We start from the raw sequence: 20,632 nt of genomic DNA on the forward strand, positions 1-20,632 counted from the left end.
CAGCCACAAGGCAAATGGCCCGTCACTTCTCAGCAACTTTCCATGCAAATGCAAATGCAAATGGCTTGCATAAAACGTTAAGTGATGAATATGGTGCGTGCGTTGATTTGATTGGCAAACGTCCACCTTTATCTAATGCAACCATTTCAACACTAAACGTTTTAATATTTTATCACATTAAATAAATAGATAAAGCGTGCCCGGTTTTTCGTTTTGTTTTGCTCCTCCCAATTTGTGTGTCTTGTTGACGTTGCATTCGGTCCACAGCAAACATGAAAAAGCGGGCACGCTTCCTGTTATTTAACCTCCCAATCACAACCAACATGCGAATGCGATAATCCGTTCCCGTTTTACGTTTTACGTTCTTATTGCTATGGACTGTTTTATCCACTGTTTGTTCCCTTCTTCTACTACTACTTACTGTCGTTCTTGTTGTTTGTTGTTGTTCTATCCATATTCTCTTTGCTCTCTTGCTCTTGATGTTTGGATTGATTGATTGATTGTTTTATAATTACCATTCCGTTTGTTTCTCTTTGCTAGTGATCCTTTTCCAATATTTCTCGCTCTCTTTTTCCCCTGTTTTTTTTTTCCCTCTGTGTTTGAATTGTTTCGTTTATTTTGTTTGCTGAAATCGTTTCAGTATCCGGATTTCGTTCTTTTCGGTGTTTATAGTAAATGTTTGATAGTTGTTGCTTTTGGATTGGTTTCTTCCGTCGTTTTATCAATTTTCTTTCTTGTTCCATTCTGCTTTTGCTTGTTTTTTCTCTTCTGATCATTTTTACAATATTTTTGTATCTTGAACTATTTATCTGAACTCGATCGCATGCGAGTATGCTCCATTTAGAAGCAGTTTTTTCATAGTAAGGAGTTCGTACTTTACTGTTTCAATTCGTATAAGGCAGTAGAAACGTAGTCTAGCTAAAAACCATTTAATTAGTCTCAGTTTCTTAAAATCCTTCTCCACTTTCAAACACGAATACGAACCAATGAACAATTTCTAATATTCCATTTAAAGTTCGTAAACTCAGTTGCTCAGTGACTCTCTGTCTTATTGGTTTGCCCAAAAGAAAGAAAAAAACAATTTCCAAAGCACAGAGAACCAACCAGCAAACAAAAAAGAAGCAGAACCAAATTAAACCACACGCCACCATGCTGTGAGTCTTTACCGCAACACTTTACCGGTGGTTTGTTCCGGGGAAAAGTTGTACAAAACCTCCGGGAAAAACTTTTCTCCAAAATATTTTGCATCACTGTGTGGGCTTATGATGTGAGGGGATGGGTATAGGCGTACTACTACAGTCCTGCAGCGGCAGTGCTGCAGTGATTGTGACAAAATCGTTTCGCCACAATGCTCAGTTACTCGGACAACAGCAAGCAGCAACAGTGCGTTTGTGTGTCGCATTTTGTGAGAAATGGGAGGAAAAAAAGTTTTCCATTTCCACCGTGCTGTTTTTCATATCTTCCACACACACACACACACACACGTACACAACAAGATCCTCACATTGCTCGTGGACAATTTGTACCAGCGTCCCTTCCCAGCAGTGTGCCGGGAGTGCCTGCAAGTGTTGCACACATGTGGTCACGTTTTTCATTAGACTTTAATTAAAGAACTTGCACCGAACCTTTTGCTGTGTGGTTGCATTTATCTCTTCCGTTGTTTTGCTTTTGCGTATGTTTGGGACACAACTCGAACGAGCCTTTGCTGCTGTCATTACTCCGGCTGTGGCCAAGTCATTGGAAGCTCTCGCAAGCAACACTGGTGCTTTCGTGCATGAAAACCATTCTCAATCGAAGTAAAACCGACAACAACAAAAAATCCCCCCTCGCAACAGAGGAGTAATAGGCAACACACACAGCAGGAGTTCCTGTTGCATGTTTTTTCCAGCCGACTTGTCACGGTTGTTCGCATGTCGATGTGTACACCTTCCACTGGATGGGAGAGATACACATTATCATATTATTGTTGGTCGACATATTTCGTACGAAATAGGTGGTAGCGATCGTGCGAGTGTGAGTGAGAAAGAAAAGCTCGATTAAAAACGAATCACGCCTAACACCTCAAGCACAAACTCCTGGAATGTAATGAAACGAAAGGACGGGGGAAAATGAAAAACTGCCGTGTCCTCCGCCCCAGATTGTGTAATCTGTTGGCCTTTTTTCTTGTTTTTTGTACCTCCAATTTCAACATTCTGTAACGATTGTGAACGGTCAAGAGGTGATAGTAAAACCAAAACTAATCACCATGGTGCGAAAAACCAGGAGGCAGACAAACTTTTTCCACCGTAGCAGTAGCTCGAAAACCGATTAGATATAGGAACGAAAGACACACACACACACACGCACAAAAAGAAGAAACTATGGGGACATTATTACTGCGTCCTTCTGGGCTGGGATGCCCCCTTTGTTTTCCGGTGCTTTTGGCTAGAAGGACTGTGGGTTTTGTTGCTAGCGTAGTGCTTCTTATTGGTGGGAAATTTATTCTGTCAAAGACACAAACCCGTGCTAGAGGCTTCCCCCGGCAAAAAAGTCAATTTCATTCATGGTGGAAAATTCCTTTCCCAGTGGGAAAAAAGCAACCTTTCGTTTATGAAAAACCAAGCGAAACCTCCAAGCCCATTGACCTCAACCCCCGGGTGCCACAAATATTTGCCATAATGAAGTGAATGTAATTTAGTTGTGTGTAATTTCGCTTTTTTTTTCGTCCTCGTTTCTTGCCGTTCTCCCTCTGCGTGCTAAATTCCACCTGCTCAACCATACTCAACCACGCGCAAAAGCACAATTCAATGACCACTATTTCCACGTGGCTTGGCGTGTTAAAGCACCCCGTCACAGAGAGGTCACCTGTGAGCGTGTGAGGCACTCTCCCTTCGTTCCCTAATAACGCCCAAGTTGGAAAGGAACGAAAAAAAAAAAGCAAATTACTGTTCCATTCCCAGGTTCCCTCGGTGTGTGTGTGTGGGGAATGGGAAACGCGAGTCCACTACAGTTCCGGCCCCAAGACTTGGGTGGATGGTGCTATTTTTCGTGTTAATGACATCCATTAGCGTTAACTACAGGCGGCGCCAAACACCAAACACACACACACACACACGCGCTGAAGGGAAAGTTTCAATGGTCACACGGTTCACTTGGTTCAGTCGAAGGAAAAACCATCCCCCCTACCTAGAAAGCTGGGGAAGCTAACACGGCGTGGCAGCCAATTGGTGGGCCATTCTCCCACGATCACCACTTGACTTCCTTCCTTCCGTTCTTCCCTATTGTGCCCGCTTGCTAATGTTTTGATTTCGCTCTACCCAATCCCGGAAAGGAGGACAAAAGGAAAGTCTAAGTGTTGTTTGGAGATATGTTTGTTGGCGTTCTTATGGCCCCCTTTAGCTTGCAAACCACACTACACGGAAACGAACCCCTAACGCCCAGGCCCAGGCTTTACAGCTTCGCCAAGGTCAATGTTTTCCTGTCCGTCCTCCCAAAGAGTTCTTGTTTTGCTTTTGTGTATGTGTGTGCTGGGGTGTTGGCCACAAATACTTAACGTTTCCGTTAAGCGTTTTCTTTTTTTTTTGCCATGAAACCTTAGTACGCTTCGTTTCTGTGTTTATTTATTTACTACAGAAACGAAATCTCACACACACCAAGCAAAGCATTGCGTTGAAGTTGCACGTGTGGGAAGTGGCAGGTTGGGCTGTTATTAGGATGGAAGAACCTCTCGATCATAATTACGGATAGAGGTTTTGTTGTGTTAATGGACTTTACCAACTATAATAATTTGCTAGACTAAGTTCTATTCAACCGAAATTGTTTTATTTTCTAATTGTAACTTCTTCTAAGTCCTAACAGTTCTCTTAAATAAAATTTGTTGGCTTAAATTATTAAATCACTGCCAATAAAAATCAAGCACGATTTTGTATTTCTCTCTCCCTCTCTTCTTGGTTAAACGACTTTCTAAGGTCATGCCGACAATCGAATGGCTTACTAGACTTCCCGATACCACGTAGTTGGATTGTCAGTCCTCACTACGAAAGGGACGGTCCGGATGGGCTTTGAACTCCGGTGCTGCCGTTTGAAGACCGGCGCCGCTGTCACCTGTACTACCGTGCCCCGGTGAATTTTTTATTTATTGATTTTTTAAAACGGCCTGGTCTAATCCCAAAAAAGTTTGAAAAATGAAAAAATGAACGAAGCACAATTAGTGCGGAAAAATATCCCAGCTACATGATGTGAAAAATTTAAGAAAATATTTCAAACAAGTTATATCAACATCCATTTGTAATTCAGGAGCTTTAATTTTCAACAACTTCTTTTTTAAATAGAAAAAAAAAACGATAGTAAAGAGACAATCTCCTATTCGAAGTTGCTCTTGAACCACACCAAATACGAAAGTATTTGGCTACAGGCAGTGATAACATGGTGTATTCTCTACAGTTTACATCCATACACCATATAATCAGCCCATTTTCTTTCCATCCTTCCAAGAACACGTATTTCGAATTTTTTTATATCTTGCCTCCATGCCGAATCCTTTTTTTTCTCGTTCGCTTACCTTCCAATTTAAATCCAACTGAAGTTTCTTTTCCTTGCTCGCGTTCGATTAAGATTTTTTATTTGAATTTGCCTTTCTTCCATGCTTTTTGTTCCCATAACCACCAGTACGCGTGTTAGATTTTTCACGCCAGAAAATGGGGTGCCTCCCGAGACAGCTCCTTTGCACTGTTTAATCCTTCCACCGGGTCAAAACAATTTCTTTCCCATCCCGTATATATCCTTTTCTTCGAAGGATGGATGTTGTGTTTCCTTTTTTTTTTTTGTGCAAATGGTACATTTTATTGAGAAGTTTGACCTTCGCTGCCTTCCGGAAATTGTTATCATTTAGCCTCCTTTTTACCGTTGTTTTTATTTCCGTTGCATTCTCACACGAAAAAAAAAACAGGGAGCTGAAACATCTCAAGAATGATGCTCGCTTTCCTGGTGCCTGTAACAAGCAAACAAAGCCGTCGAAGGCTTCTGCTCGCATTGTAATGATGGTGTAATTACATCAACCAGTCAATAAACAATTTCAAACAAAAGCACGTACCATCGTCAACAGTGAGAGGGAGAGTTCACTAGCTGCTTGAAAAACAATGCCTGTCCCGAGCGGATAGGACGTGGCATCGGGACTCCCTCCAAAGGACAGGAAACGGTAATATTGAATTTCTAGTCCACGTCGCTTTTCCGCGCGAAACACGAAACACTCCCGGGAAACGGGAAACTTTTCATGTAGTTTTCCGAAAACTTTTCCTCAACTGCCAACTGAAAACGGCAATGTTGGGAGGGGGAGTAGGATTAGTTTCCTTTTACTTTCCCCCGGAAGAGGCATTGCACCACGTGAAAAGAGTCAGCTAGGAGCGCAGGACTATGCCACCTTATGCACGTCCGCCCCCTCAAATTGACGCTCAATATAGAGTCGCTCGCGTCTTCCGACGGTGATTTGTTCGTTGTTGTTTTTGCTTTCCATCTTCCGAACCAAGCTTTAATTACGCGACGAAAGCAGAACACTACTCCTGCTGCAGAAGTTCGCTCGGTCGGGACGGGATTTCTTCACCGGGCAACTTCCACTGTGGAACCGACACACAGACCACACAGATGGAATGGGAGTAGCAAAGCAACAACAACAACAACCGTAAACAATGCGCAAAAACCTTTTCCATTCCATTGTCTTAGCTGATTTTGCTCGAAGGTAACTTTCGACTTTTCTTTCCGCGTGCTGGTACGAGACGGGGAGGAGTGCTGTCCAAGAACTATGACAGCAGCAGAAACACGACACCGCTTTTCTACAACCCTCAACGGCTAGCATTGAAGAGCAGTCGAGAGGAGGTTGAAATTGTAAGAACGAGGGCAAATTATTATTACCCCATTAAAGCACTGAACTGCTCGGAACGATTATCGTAATGGACCGACGGTGGCGTGGTCGAAAGCGTGGTAACGTTACAAGACGAACGAGCTGAGTGAAACCTTTCATGCCCGCTAGAGTTTTGTGCAGTGCAATGTAATGCACCGCCCCCCAAGCAATGCGGCCAGCAAGAACCAGAGAAGATGATCAAGCCGCCTTAGGTCGCGCCGCATCTGCCGCATCGAGACCCGGCACGGGAACGAACGGGCTAGATGAAACGGAATGGTTTGTAAGTTGCAGTTCTTCGGTCTTCGGGCAGAGTTCCAATGTTTGCCGAAAGGATGTTGGCACCGGCGGCGAGCCACACAAAAGAATTATCCATTTGAACGGAGCACAATGGGAAATAGTTTTGGTTCGCTTTCATCGCTCGTGTTGCTTTCAATTTCGTTACGGATCCTTACTTTTTCGGCTCATCCCTTACTTGGTGGGGATGTGACAGGGAGCATGAAAAGGGTGTCAACGGAGAGTGAACCGAACAGAAGGAAAAAGTTATGTCGAAGGCTTTTTCCATCCTCAACCATCGGCATCGCAGAGAAAGCTTTCCTTGCCGTAAGGACAGAGCCGTTTTAGGCATTTTTGTGGATTCCACGCCACGGTTCCAACACCGACCAACTGTGGAGGTGTGCCACCGGTACAGGCCACTTGAGCCGATCGTACCATTATAGCAATTCTTTGCACACTCAAAGTCCGCCGATGGTTAATGTCTGGTGCTTCTGTCGGTTGAATGCATTCGGTTGGAATGCTGCTGACGGGATTTTCAAATTCCTGCATTTGTTGATCGAATGCCGTAGGAGAGTGAGTGATGGACAGTAATTGAAATTGAAAAAAAAGCGGGCTTCAGAAGGCCAAAAGGTAGCTCTTTTCTTAAAAAGCTGCTTGCCTTGGGAGTTTATTGTACTTACGGAAATACTCTATTAACATGCTGACGCTACTTAAAGTACATGTTCTTGGGTAAATTTAAATTAAACATGTTGCGCTAATGCCAAGCTCGAACGATACTGGAAAACTCTCATAAGTTGGGAATTAATGCAGCATAAATCTTAACAGCAAAAAGTGCTTTCGTTAGAACTTTTTTTCTATCCAAAGCTAGCAGTTTAATTTTGAAGTTTTCTCTCAGCTGAGCATTGCGGAATAATTTTACCACAATTCAGAAGCATTATAGTCGCAATCATTTTTTTCCTTAAGTTACACTTTATTAAATCAATGCAGCATTTAAAAAATTCCAAGTTTGTTGAAACACAACATCTTTAAGCTCCTATAATTATACACAACTCAGCAAATCATTCATTAAAACTGTCGAAGTTGATATTTTAAAGATCGCTCTCAGTTTTCCATTTTAAATGTTGTTGTTTTATTGCTTACTTTTATATCGTAGACTTTAGAAACGCTTAGCTTATTTATTATAATCTTTGAATATTTCGTTGTACTTAGCTAACTCTTTCCTAACTTTTTTTGCAGTTGTAAATATTTCAATTTATCGCTTTATACTTTAACCTATTTGCACCTTTTGCACCAGCCGCATGTCCTAACCGAAAAAAAACACAAATTCTTTCCACATTCTCCTCCCATATAGCAACATAGTCCCAGTCTTCCATTTCTTTGCAGTAAATATTTGTACATTAAATTATTTGTTAAATAAACGAATCATTTACGCGCGCGAGCCAAGAAGATCCGTACACGGAACATCGCACCGTGCTGACGTCATACGCCGCCTCTATTTACGGCGATACAGTTCCTTCCCCCCTAACCAAACATCTCAAGTTTCACTTCGTTCCTTTTTCGTCGTCGTCGTCGTCGTCACCGCTCGCCGGCTCGAACACCGGTTCCGTGGTTCGTTTGTTGCACGAAGAAAGTCAACCGCCCGGAAAGGAAACCGATACCTTTGCCGGCTCCTTACGTACTGCGGCGGTGTAAATTCACCTGCCCGCCCGGTTCGGAATGCTTTCACATGGAAATGGGAAAGGTTAAGAGTGTGTCACTTTCAAACACACTTTCCAACTGATAGCTTTCACCTATCGTGATTCGCTACCGATGTGTGCGCTTCTTTTCTTCTTCCTTTTGCTCGTTAAATTTAGCAAAACCGTTGCAACCGATTGCTTTTGCTTTGCTTGGTCTTGGTTGAGTAGGCTCACCGCTCGGTGGAGTGCCTGCCCGGGTAACACCGGGCAGGGGAAAAGGGATTTACTACACAACCAGACGCCAGCAGAAGACTACTTTGCGCACATATAAAATAACAATCTACTTTCCACCCTCGGTGAATGGCCACCCACAACAGCATAAAGTATGGTTTCTGCAGGTATGCAGAGCAGCAGTACAGAGCAGCAGAAGATGGAATATTTTCCGAGAGCAATCCAACAGCATCGTTTGCCCCGATGAATGTGGAATTAACGAGTCTTTCTCGATAGAGTTGAAGAATAGGGAAGGAAGCCCACATGTCCCACGCTGCTTTCTGCACACATCCATGTGTGTGTGTGTGTCAGTGCGTGCTGTACATGTTTTCCTTTTTGACTACCATATATACATATCAAGAGCAACAAAAAACCGTTCATGTAATTGAAAAAAGAATCTCTTCGCTCTACGGAAGGAACATCTTCTAGCGTTGGAAGGCGGACTTGGCGTGTGCCTTAAGTGAACGAAAAGAAAAATATCCTCACAAGCACTCACACACACACACAAATAGATGTGAAGCCCTGTGATTGTCACATCGCACACGTGGATGTGTAAGAAAAGGAACAAAGTGAAACCTCTATGCCCGAGATGATGAGCACCCGATGCTCGATGGAGGCGCATGGTCGTTTACTTAGGGAAAAAAAGCTCTCGCATGAAGACGCATGGTCGTTCGTACCTAGGCCCGCGTGGTACCGACAGGTAGCACTCTGCAATGTACAGAATGTAAGGAAAAAGCGAAACACCATGCCGCGACAAGAAGACCATGGCCTGGTCGCTGGAAGTGCAGGAACAAAAAATGGTGGTAAAAGCACGATAACCGTTTTTCGGGTCGTTATTATTATTTTCGGTTTCTTCCTTTTCGGCGCTTTTTCGGCTGGCAAAGCAGAAAATAAACATATTTCCATCTAAAATCCGCCTCCATCACCTACTACTACCGGTGCATGCTTTCAACGAAAGTTGTGTGTAGTTGAATTTGTACTTTTGTTTCGCTCTTTCTTACTGCTGGTTCGGCGAAGGATAAGAGCACTAGCAAACATGAAAAGCGTCGCATGAAAGATAGGCATCAGCCTAAGCATAAAGTCTTCACGGTTGAACAGACAGCGCGGTAAACAGTTACTTTGGGGAATTGAGTAGGTTATTCTCTCGGCGACGTCGACCCTTGCCAGTGTCGTCTGATTTCGTCAGGTGATGGTTTGGTTTCTTGCTGGCGTGGTTCACCTTTCCCCCACGGTGCGGGGGAACCAACGACCAACGCTTTCGAAATAAGCAGGAAATATTACTTTTATAATTTTATCACGCAACCACTTTTCCGTGCGGTGGCTTCAAAATACGCGTGATGGCGAAAAGTGCTTTATGAAGGCGTGGAGATACAACAAAAAGCGTGTCTTGTGTAGCCCCATGGGAAAAAGCTCATGCAACATTCTTCGCGCGTGTGGAAGTTTTCTTCCTAAAAGAATTTTTATTGCTTTGTTAAAGGTACGATCAATGCTCTTGAGCTATTGTTGGGAATTAGTTCAGAATGGCTTTAGAAATTGTTTAAGCTAACAAATATTGAATTATTCACAGTATATTGCTTGGCAATTGGAACCACTCTTAACGCCAGTACAACCTTACAAAATTTAGATTAAATTTTCAAATACCATCAGCGAAAGTGTGCATGCTACCAATGATCCAACATCCTCTCGAAACAATTTTGCTATCACTTGAAATCATCTTGAGTGTGTTTTTCTTACCGAGATAGGATAAACTATCGTTGGTTGAAAAAAATGCTGCACCAAGCAGACTTACCCTGTACAGGGAAATAAATACTGACCCTTTCCAGCGGACAACGAAGACCGTATCTTCAACTCGTTTCTATGCCACAGCAGCTTCTTACATTCACCGCCAAGTGGAATGGGATGCCTCACAGATTTAAGTAAACACCCCTTAATCAAATCGTATCGTGCAAGAATTTCTAGTTTAATATTTTATGAGATTTCTCGAGCGTAAGCACATTTTGCCTCGTTGGTCGCGCCAGTATCCTGCACACACTGCAGATGATCACGGCAGCAGCATTCGGGTTTATTTATTTGGACAATCTTTTTGTCATATTACCTGGCCGCCAACCCGTGCCTGGTACGGGTCTATCAGCATAAAAAGGTGAGGGTTTTTGGATTTTTTGTTTTGTTTTGTTTGCGGTGAAAGCGACACACCCAACTTTGCATCCCAGGCACGTATCAAACGCAGCGAACGTGCAATGCAGAAGCGTAAACCGTTTTTCCCTCCCTAGTGACCAGGTGACCCGGGATGACTACCCGGGCGCCATTTGTTTGTTTTTCTGCGTATCCTTCCTAGCTAGTTTTATTGTATTTTTGCTCTCTCTCACGCCCTCTGTTTTACAGAGAAACCGAGTTAAATTTTAACCCTACATGAACACACCCCGTCACAGAGAGCATTCCATATCGGATGTTATATATCCTTATAGCTTTGTTTTTTGTTTTACGATTTTAGTAAGAAAAAAGACACTTGGGAAATTTATATCATTGCCTTAGCGACGAATGAAAAAGACAAAAAAAAAGAAGAAACTGTTGCCAGTTGACAAAGATTCACATCGTAAACACCATGCGCCTCCATCGTAAAGTGAACAACCATGCGTCTCCATGGCAGATAACCTGCAGCTCCAAATCCTTTCCACTTCGAACAGCATCGCAAGCTCTTAAGTATCGTAAACAAGCCGTTGCCGTTGGTCACGAATGGCCACGAAAACGAGAACGCAAAAGCAAAAACAGAAATGGTTCGTTCATTTAACCGTCTTGCCCCTGTAGCTTGTAGGACGTACGGGAGTACTTCTCGGTTTTTAAGGCTTTTAACCCCAACCCTTCGCCGAAAAAAATGAAAAACAATTCACAAAATACAAAAATACAAACGAAAAGACAGTCACCCATGTCCTGCCCCGCTCCTCCCCAGTTTCCCGAATTCGTTGCTCACCTCACCTGCCGGCTAACACATGTCACACCGCTTTCCCTTTCTCGCGACTTCCTTTCATTTCCTTCGAATTTTCATGGTATACATCACCACTTTGCTACCATCCCAAGATGGGCGGGAAATGGCCACCAATTACACTGCCCTTGAAGCAGCAAAGCAGCAGAACACACGATCACACCCAACCGCGCTCACCACGATCACCGGGAATCACACATACCCACAGTGGACAGTGGACACAGTTTTTGGCCACTCGTCAAGAGAAGAACGCTTGTGAAAAGCACGCAATGTACTACACGCCGCGTGAATCATCAACACCAACAAACACCACACCCATTGGACAAACACAGACACACAGTTTAGCGCACCGACATGCAATTCTGTATCATTTAGCGATGTTTAACGTTACTGAAGAGATGTTACGGGGAGTGCCAAGCGTCCTCGACGCAAGCTTTTGGCCTGTTTACATCGGATGCAAGCCAGTTATTTTCCAATTATGAGAAAAACAACACACCATTACTCTCGTGGATTTATTACTTATTTTACTCTGTTCTATATTTTTGTTCCCTTTCAAGATCTCTTTTAGTCTTTTTATCGGGGAGAAATTTTATTTTCACTCACCGTGAGATGTTTTAATCCACACAAATTAAGTTCCTGTGTGGTTGATTGCTCGTCGCTGTAAAATGTTTAATTTTTTATCCCATTTTTCCCTTTGTACGGGTTTCAATTTCCCTCACACACGACGACGATGATGATGATGGTTTTTATTTCATAACATTTACGGTTATGATTACTTTATTTATCTGACCTTTGGCCCACTCGCGGCTTAACCGTTCCGCCGCTCGACGGTACATGCGTACGGACTTCCAGCAATAATTGAATTCCGTTCGTGTTGCGCCCAATAATCAAAACTTTCGGTGCAATCTCGGTAATTCGACACCACCGGCTTCCCGCCCCGAAACCACCGCGAAACCACCGCGATCGAGGATCGAGGGCGGTCACGTGTTATTGATTTTGCGTGCCCTCAAATTAACTTCATTATTGACGTTTGATGTTGCCCTTTTTTTGTTTTCGTCTCACGCTAACACCTTTCTTTTCCACACATCCCCAGCAGGGAGCGTACCAGGAGCAGGCGAATCCTTCATTACTACAATTGTGTAAATTCTGAACAATCAATCCGCTCGAATTAACCGCACAACCGGTTGCGCGGAAAGATGAACAACAAACAAAACTGACCCGCTGATTTGCGTTCAAATGCGTCTCGGCTTCGGGGCCGCGGTTCGCGTAAGCAAAATGGCATCGGAAAGCATCAATTATGGCACGGGCAGGCGGGTAAATGGTAGTTCCACGGGGTTTGGCTTTTGGGTGCAGCATTAATGAACACCAATTTGCAACCGGATAGCCCGAGATGGGTATGCATCCTTTTTTTTATTCTTCTTGGCTGTAAATTGGGTCGCGATTTCGATTCCGGGCCACGAATGCAATTAACCAATTATTTTTAGCAGTATTGTTTGATGCTCGGCTACATGTGACCGAGTCTTTTCCGATCGATTCTGGGCTGCGTCAAGCCGATCCTTGTTTAATTGAAATATTAACCTCTGACACAAATAGTCCACTGTTTTGGATGTGCTTTTTTTGCACTGAATACTACACTCTTCTCATCAAATTTTTCGATCAGTGTGTATAAAAGGCTTCTGAAAGTAATTTTCTATAGCTCAACCTCTTCTGCTCTTGAGCAGTGTCATTGAGCATGAAAGCGTTTCACCTGAACGAAAGTTCCTCTACGTAGATTAATCCTGTGTTCCACGTCAAAAGATTTGGAGCCCGCGTTTGACAGCACAGCATCATACAAGCGAACACAACAGCCACCACAACAACAACACAAACCTACATCCGCCTGTCACTCATAATAGCCTTTCTGGATGGGGCGTACCGACACTAAACAACTGCCTATCACAATTCATATTCTGTCATGTGCTTCCTTTTCTTTTTTCGGTTTGGGTTGGTGAAGCGTGAATTCAAAACATCATACCATCCCAAAAACATGAATAAACAAACCGCCCGCTATTAAGGATCAACAATTTTCCCTCTGTTTTCCTTCCTTGATACCTCCGTAATGGTCCATTCGCTATCTCCTGCCCTGCTCCTGCTCCAGGATAATTTTTAAGACATTTCGCCCCTTGTGCACCAGTAAAGTGTGCATACACACACATACACAGTGGGTGTTCCATTTGCTCCGGGCTTTTGGACGTGCTGCGAGACAATTGTGAGACACCCAGTATTACTTCACATTCAAGTTTACCAAAGTCAAGCCATAGCTGATCGCGATGAGTTAACACGTTAACCATCCTCTCTCACCCCCTCTAAACCCCGTTTTTCTGCCCGCCATTTTATTACTTCCATATTTTTGCCTTGTATCTCGTATACTTTACTTAACAAATAAATATGAAGAAAAAGCCAAAAACACAGCAACAGAGCAACACACACCTAGCGTGCGAAGGGTACAAAAACACAGAACCACGTTGAGCGACACATACACCCGTTCCGTGTAAACACTTATCGTAAGTGCAAGCGGGGGAGGGGGCTAAACAAATGCGAAGAAATACTTGTTGACGCACACTGTTGTTAATTGTTTCTGTTTGTTTTACGTTTTCTTTTGTTTATCTTACGTCTAACGAGTCGAGTTGCTGCGACTTAAGTTTCGGTTCTTTTTTTTTTTTGGTGCTGATCACACATTAAACATTTTTGAGCGTAATACTGCTGTCGCTGCTGCTAACCACGGGGTGGATGTGTTGGTAAACGGGCAACATACACAACAGCCTCTCTTATATTACTCTCACGTAATGTACTCGCTAGACCACCAAGTACATCAACTACTTAATACTATTACCTACCTACTATTAATATTACTAACATATCTTATTAATACTACGCTACTAGTTGAAGAGCAGCCTTCTCACCGGGCCTGCCCATACCAACTCGGTGACTGCCCCAAAAGGTGACCGAGCGTAATTTGCTCTTTGCTCGACTGTTTTCCTTTTTTTCCGTTTCTGTTTCGATGTTTAGTTTTGTCCATTTTCGTTCCCGTATTATCCGTACCTGTTTTGGTTACTGATCTTTGTTGAGCCTCGCTTTCGGTAATGGTTTGGTTCACCTTGTTTACAACGGTCCTATCCACTTCTTGAGTTGCGTTTCAGGTGACAGATGACAGGTAGAGTTCTTCTTCTAGCCCGTGCTGTGTGCTGAAGGTCCGCTAAAGGTTCCACCAACTGTTCTTTCCAACTCTCTCCCTCTTTCTCTATCTCTCTCTCTCTCTCTCTCTCTCTCTTACGTCCAGCAATAGAACAACTATACGACACGCTACATAAGAAACAAAATCATTCCCTTTGTGTTCCGCCCCCATCTTTCCTATTGTCCCCCAAAACTTGCCGGATCTTCCCCTCACGATCGACGTATGACTGCAACATGGACATGAATAACACACGAACCCCATACTTCCTCCCGCAAAATAAAAGCCTTCTAAATACGGGAACCCAAGGTTGTTACACGCATAGTTTAGGAGTTTTTTGGTTATGTGCAGGAAATGATCGACTGGATGTCCTACCTGTCGGTAGTGTCAACGCTGGCCTTCGTCGTGTTTTTCGCCGTCGGACCGGGCTCGATACCGTGGATGATAACTGCCGAGCTGTTCTCCCAAGGGCCGCGACCGAGCGCGATGGCGATCGCGGTGCTCGTGAACTGGATGGCGAACTTCGTTGTTGGAATTGGTTTCCCAAGTTTAAAGGTAATACCCCTACTCCTGCCCGGTTGATTTCCGACGTGAAACTAATTTTCGTTTTCTTTTTCCACACAGACTGCCTTGGAAAATTATACATTCCTACCGTTTAGTGTATTTTTAGCAATATTTTGGATATTTACATATAAAAAGGTTCCTGAGACCAAAAACAAAACGTTCGAAGAAATTTTAGCTCTGTTTAGGCACGGAAACGGAAGGTAAGACCATTTCATTTTGCATGCGTCCCAACCCCAATCTGTTTTCTCGCTCACTTTACTTTCTACTGCCGCTTTCTAACACACACACACACACACACACATATTATAATAACGTCGACATCATATACACACCACCTACATATACTAACAACATATTATACATATTCTAACATCGTCAACGACAACAGCCTAATGACTCTTCTCTGTCAATCGATGGTTCCCCAACTCGTGTAAAAAGTGCAATATTTTTGTGTGTTTACGGGATAAACGCGTGTGGGATAAATCTGTACCACACGAAATCATATTCCATGCCAACAGACTGGAGTACATTTTCTTCGTGAACATAAAACACATTACCAAAAAGGACACACAAATTCCTTCTACAAAATTTCTTTAAAAATTTTTGAGGTTACGGAAAAAAAGTTCGGATTTATCGAAACTACTAAATCGACAGCTTTTCCCGGAAAAGAAAGATTTCCCACAAACAAAACGTTAAACCAGTCAATATTTCAGCAAACAAAATAAACTCCAAACCCGGAAAAGCAATTCTGATGCAAAATTCCTTACTATGCACCACACAAAGTTGCACTCAGGATCGAATTCCCAGAATACGCCTGCTCCTCAACAGTTCTTAAGTTTACACTTGGGAACGGAAGTAAAAAATCTCTTACTCTGTTTTTTTTTTTTCGCATCTATATTCTATCCGGTTCTTCATCTTCTCGTGAAGGATTTTGTGCGATAGAGGAAGAAGAACCGCTCGTTCCTTCAAGGTTCTTCCCATAACTGCTGAGTGTGAAAACCCCATTATGGTTGATTATGGTTGAGTTGTTATGCATTCCATCTTCGCTATAATTAGACTGTTGCCCAAAAAAGAGCACCACGCATCGAAGGAAAAGTTTAAATCATCTGCAATGCCCTTACAGTAGGGATGAGAACGGGATGCAGAATGGCCGTTAAACACGAAAATGCTTCTGCCAAAACAAGGGAGAAAGTTTAAGTTTTCGATTCCTTTTTTCTTCTTTTTTTATTCTTCTTTTTTATACTAGTTTTAGAAACTGTTTGTAAACTGTGAAATTTAATATCGAATTCTCTTTTCTTCTCATCGATCCTACACAAATACCCACACAATTCCTACAAACCTGGGGTTAATTAAACATATTTCCACACACACACAAACACACTCTCTCTGCAAACGTCCCAAAACTCCACAGAAGCAGAATATCAACAACTTTACTTTTCCCCTCCCTAATTTATAGAAACCTTCGCGATAGTAGACTCTACGGGTAAGTGCAGTTTGCGCAGTACAAGCAATGAGAATTCGCTCGCTCGCTCGTTTTGCCGTTGATCGACGATCAACGGCAAACAATTATGGCCCCCACCCCCTTTGAAATCATCATACACACAAAGCTCGTCCACCACCGTCCAAAAGAAAATCTCCCCTTTTTTCCTCATAACTTCATGCGAGAGCAGAGCTCGCTCAGGCGGCTCACATTCGTGCGATTCGCTCATTCGATTTTTTGTTTTGACCGTTTTTTGATCGCGCTTTCGACACATTAGCCACCGCTCACTTACGATTACTGTACTAGCCTCCACACTACACTTAGGTTTCGTTTTGCCCTGTTCGCTTCGTTTTGCTCAAGGCTGAAGGGTTTATGTTATCGATAGTGTTTTGATTTCGTTGGAGGCAGATCACAACCAAAACATCCACCGTACGATGCACTGCCGTCTGCTTTCCACGAGTCGAAGTTTTGTTTCATTTTTCTTTTCTTTTAACGCTTCCGAAAGCCAGTAGAACAAGCTGCGAGTGTATCGAGAAGGTTGTCATAATGTTTGATTTTATTTTTTTATGTTATTTTCTAGTTATTTGCTTCATTTCGTTCTATTGCATGAATTGGTACTATTTATTTTCGGTCTTTTTTTAAGTTTCTGGACAGCTGCATTACCCATTTCCGTAATCTCGTGAGTACTACCACACTTCTAGAGTAAAGTTGTGAAACAAAAAGCATACAAAATACCTCCAAAATCATTCACAGCTCCAACGAGCTACGAAACTGCTCGGGAGATGAGCTAAATTTAATTAGACTGTTGGCCAGTAAACCTCCCCGCACCACACCCAGAACGAACCAAGTTTCCGTCTCCATCTCGTCTTTAGGGGAAAAAAACTTTTCCCATCGATCTTTTACACGCACAATTATTCATCCCTCGTTCTGTTCCACAAACACCCAAGGGATCATATCCGCTCCTTGCGAGTGCGAGCCATTTTCTGCGCCCATTTTCTGTTTTTTTGTTTTTGTTTCTCTTTCTATCCCACAACGCACGGGTCAATTAACGAAACCGCGCATCGATCGATTGCAATAATTCAACTTCCCTAAAGCGGAAGACCCCAAAAACGTTCAGTTTATGTTGGGTAATTAAATTCAAACCAATCTGCACACGCGAGGCTTTTCAAACGTTTCCTCTTTCGCACCGTCGTTTTCCGTGGAAAATCTCAACTCTTCCGCAGCAGTTTTGTGTTTTTCTCTCTCTTCTTTCACCATCTGTAATGAGCACCACGGAGTAACGTGACACTCCCAAAGGCAAAACCCCTCATTTGAAGAGGATTTTCACAAACAGAGCACCCAACCCAGCCACACGGTAGTTAGTTCGCGTTCGTCCTCCCGAACAAGCAACGGAGCGAGCAACAAGTAAACGCACCAAAAACCACGCACCCAACCCAACCTGCAAAACGGACCCACCCGGAAGAAGTGGGTTGTGTGTTGTTATTGTACGCACCACCACACACGCACACCACAAGCAAATCACGAAAAATTTGCAACACACAGCGGTTTAAATACGGTTAAAACGAATTAAACGATCGAGCGAAATGTGTAAAAACCCCTTCTTTATCAGTGTTTGTATACAAAAAAAAGGTGGATGTGCCGTGCCGTGTGTGAGTGTGTTTGTTATGCTCCGATAGCGCAATATTATCAGATTATTATTAGTATTGCTCCTGGTGAAGTTCTTCTCGGCTTAGTCGGCGGCTCAGCTGATCAGCCGAAACAGAATGGAGGGATGAAACGACAGCACCACTACAGAAAGACACACTTTTCACTTCACTCATATCCATCCCACCAGAACAACAGTGCCAGGACGTGTATGAATTTGTAACAGTTTCACCGTGGCGGGCGTATATTATTCGATGGCATGCATTGCGTTGGAAACCGTTTGGATGGATGGAAGATATAGATTATTCCCTTTCTTGAGCTTGAGCTGCTTAAAGCACACACCAAGCTTGCATAGATGAGTAGGTAACAGTTGACCGCATAGCAAAGTGTCAACGCACCAACAGATACATCTTGTACAGTCATTTTTGTATTATTTATAATGTAAATACCTTTTACTATTTTAAAGGCTTCGATTCCTGTTGGAAAAGGTTCAAATTTAGGCCTAAAAAAAGTATGCAATACAAACGCTTGTAAACACGTTTTTACGTGTTTCGTCATCAAATCAGCGTCTTTTAAGGAATATTGTTCAATCAAAAAAAAATTCATTCGATTAAACCACGTTACGCTCGCGCTTAAGACTGTACAAGCTGCTATCCTTAAAATGTGTTCCTTGTTATGCTTCAACATTATTGCTTTAGCTTTCAAGCACCATTTAGGAGCCGCCCATGCCCACCATTTGTCACCATTTGACAGCTATTCCATTTTGACGAATACCCCAAACACCTTTCATCTTCGCCTAGTAACAACAGCGCGCGTAAACAAATTGCCAACCGAATTGCCCCGGCGCTACTTATCGAACGCACAACATTCGCACCATAAGAACAGCTTTCACGAGAAAAGAAAGAAGTCAAATTAAATTGTACCGATCTGTTCGGGTGGCCGACAAAAAGGACGGCGAGGTTGTGAGGGTGCGCCGTGACCAACATTAGCAGCCATCAAAATCTTTGTGTCTCGGTGCTTAAACAAGTCAACGACGATGTTTTCTTCCGAAGGGGCCTGATAATTCAAATGATGGCAGCCGAGGACCACAACAACAACAACAACAACGGCAACAGGAAAAAGAATGCCAAAAGCTGCCCCATTAATTGGAATGGCCGCACTAGGCAAACATTATGAATTATTCAAACCGATTTCACACAGCCGCCGGGTCGATGTTTGCCGGATTCGGTTTTACGATGCATCAAACGGACCAAAAAAGCGAGCAACATTGAACATCCGGAAATGAAAAAGGAAAAGCGCTTACGCGGGGGTTGATGAATTTTACGAAAAGCTTCCATTGCTCAACCGTAATGCGACAACGTGGTCATTGATTGTTGAAATCGTAAAATCTGCTTAACCGTTCCAACCATTGGTCAGTAGCATTCGTTCGTCTTCGAAACGAGCATTGAATGGCTTTGCAAGTCTTCGCCTTCGCCGCTCCTTATCGAAACAAATTCAGATCAAACCTGATATCTTGGCTTCCGATTTGTGCGAATGGTTGTCGGCCGGGTTTTTCAAAAGTCGAACTGATTTTTCAGATTCCAAGAAAAAGCCCTACAGGCGTGTTGTACTCACTTGGGACCGGGCTCGGTTTGGCGCTCGTTTTGCCATTTTGTGTCCTTTTGCCTTCCGGTTGGTACCCATTGCTGCCGCCTTTTTGGCTTTGTCGACGGAAATCCGGCGTTTCTAATTACTCCTAAATCAATTAATCATCCTTTAATGGAGCGAAAAGCCTTACGGCTTTTGATAAGGCGCACCAGCGTTCCCGGGTTTTAGCGTGTGCTGATGACAAACTTTTCGTCGACCGGTTGTCATCCACTCGGTGTCCGTGCTGCGTCGCCCAGTCGTCGCCCAGTTGTGTGATTAGGGCGTACGGGTGTAGGTTCATCGTTTTCGACTTCCCGTCCTTCGTACTTGGGCACTTTGGGACAAGGTTAGGAGACAGATAAATAATATTTCACTCGCCCCTGTCCCCGCTAGCTACTGCCAGCGATATGGCCCTTTGCTGGCCGGTAATGATGATGTCAGGGCTTTCGCTCTAATGAATAATCCAATCTTCTTAGCTCTAAGGCGGCACAGTATTCATTCCGAGCAGAGAACGCCTCCCGGTGCGCCATTTTTTCGCTCGACAATCAAAAAGCTTCCGAACATGACCCTATACATTTGGCTCGTTTGGATGCTCAACTCTTTCCTTCCTACGTTCATCTTCAAGGAGGGACAGTTTTCCTTTGTGATAATTAAACTTGTAGGCTCTTCACGGGTCCCTTCAAAGGACTCCTCATAAAAAAAATCCTACCACCGCTTACACTCTTCACTCTCCTTTTCATATGCGATACTTGTACTACACTCAAGAGCAATTTTGTCATTTTGAGCGGAAAATCGCCGTCAATAGGAAGGATAGGAAAATAATTGACAAACGCTTCACCACATCCGCCCCCCATCGGTCTACTGGCATCGTTGTGCCTCGGGCCATCCTGATTCGTTCCAGATGAATGAAATTAATTTTGTATCGTACTTGAGCTTTGTGGCCCACGCCGCTAGCTCTCGATTCTGATGGGGCCGATGCTTCTTGTGCCCATTAAAATGTGCCTCTTAATCTTACTGAATCTTTCACAAATCC

General features: G+C 43.3%; 2 protein-coding genes across 14 annotated transcripts in view; one reads left to right on the forward strand and one right to left on the reverse strand.

The window, feature by feature from the left end:
* Nucleotides 1-20,632, reverse strand: part of LOC126561391 (homeodomain-interacting protein kinase 1) — a 199,835-nt gene that overhangs the window by 82,548 nt on the left and 96,655 nt on the right. The gene's annotated exons all lie outside the window — the stretch shown is intronic.
* LOC126561649 (glucose transporter type 1) overlaps nucleotides 1-20,632 on the forward strand; it is a 77,169-nt gene that overhangs the window by 43,191 nt on the left and 13,346 nt on the right. For 7 of the 11 annotated variants that reach the window (XR_007607063.1, XM_050217926.1, XM_050217932.1 and 4 more), the window contains 3 exons: nucleotides 14,616-14,840; nucleotides 14,910-15,049; nucleotides 16,306-16,332. Coding sequence is in view for 9 of the 11 variants with exons in the window: in XM_050217926.1 (XP_050073883.1) it covers nucleotides 14,616-14,840; nucleotides 14,910-15,049; nucleotides 16,306-16,332 (392 nt within the window). In the remaining 2 variants the exon portion in view is untranslated. The remainder of the gene's footprint in view (nucleotides 1-14,615; nucleotides 14,841-14,909; nucleotides 15,050-16,305; nucleotides 16,333-20,632) is intronic. The other 4 variants (XR_007607064.1, XM_050217928.1, XM_050217927.1 and 1 more) reach the window with 3 other exon arrangements.

Source organism: Anopheles maculipalpis, chromosome 3RL (genome assembly GCF_943734695.1).
Source record: "Anopheles maculipalpis chromosome 3RL, idAnoMacuDA_375_x, whole genome shotgun sequence".
Classification (NCBI taxonomy): domain Eukaryota; kingdom Metazoa; phylum Arthropoda; class Insecta; order Diptera; family Culicidae; genus Anopheles; species Anopheles maculipalpis.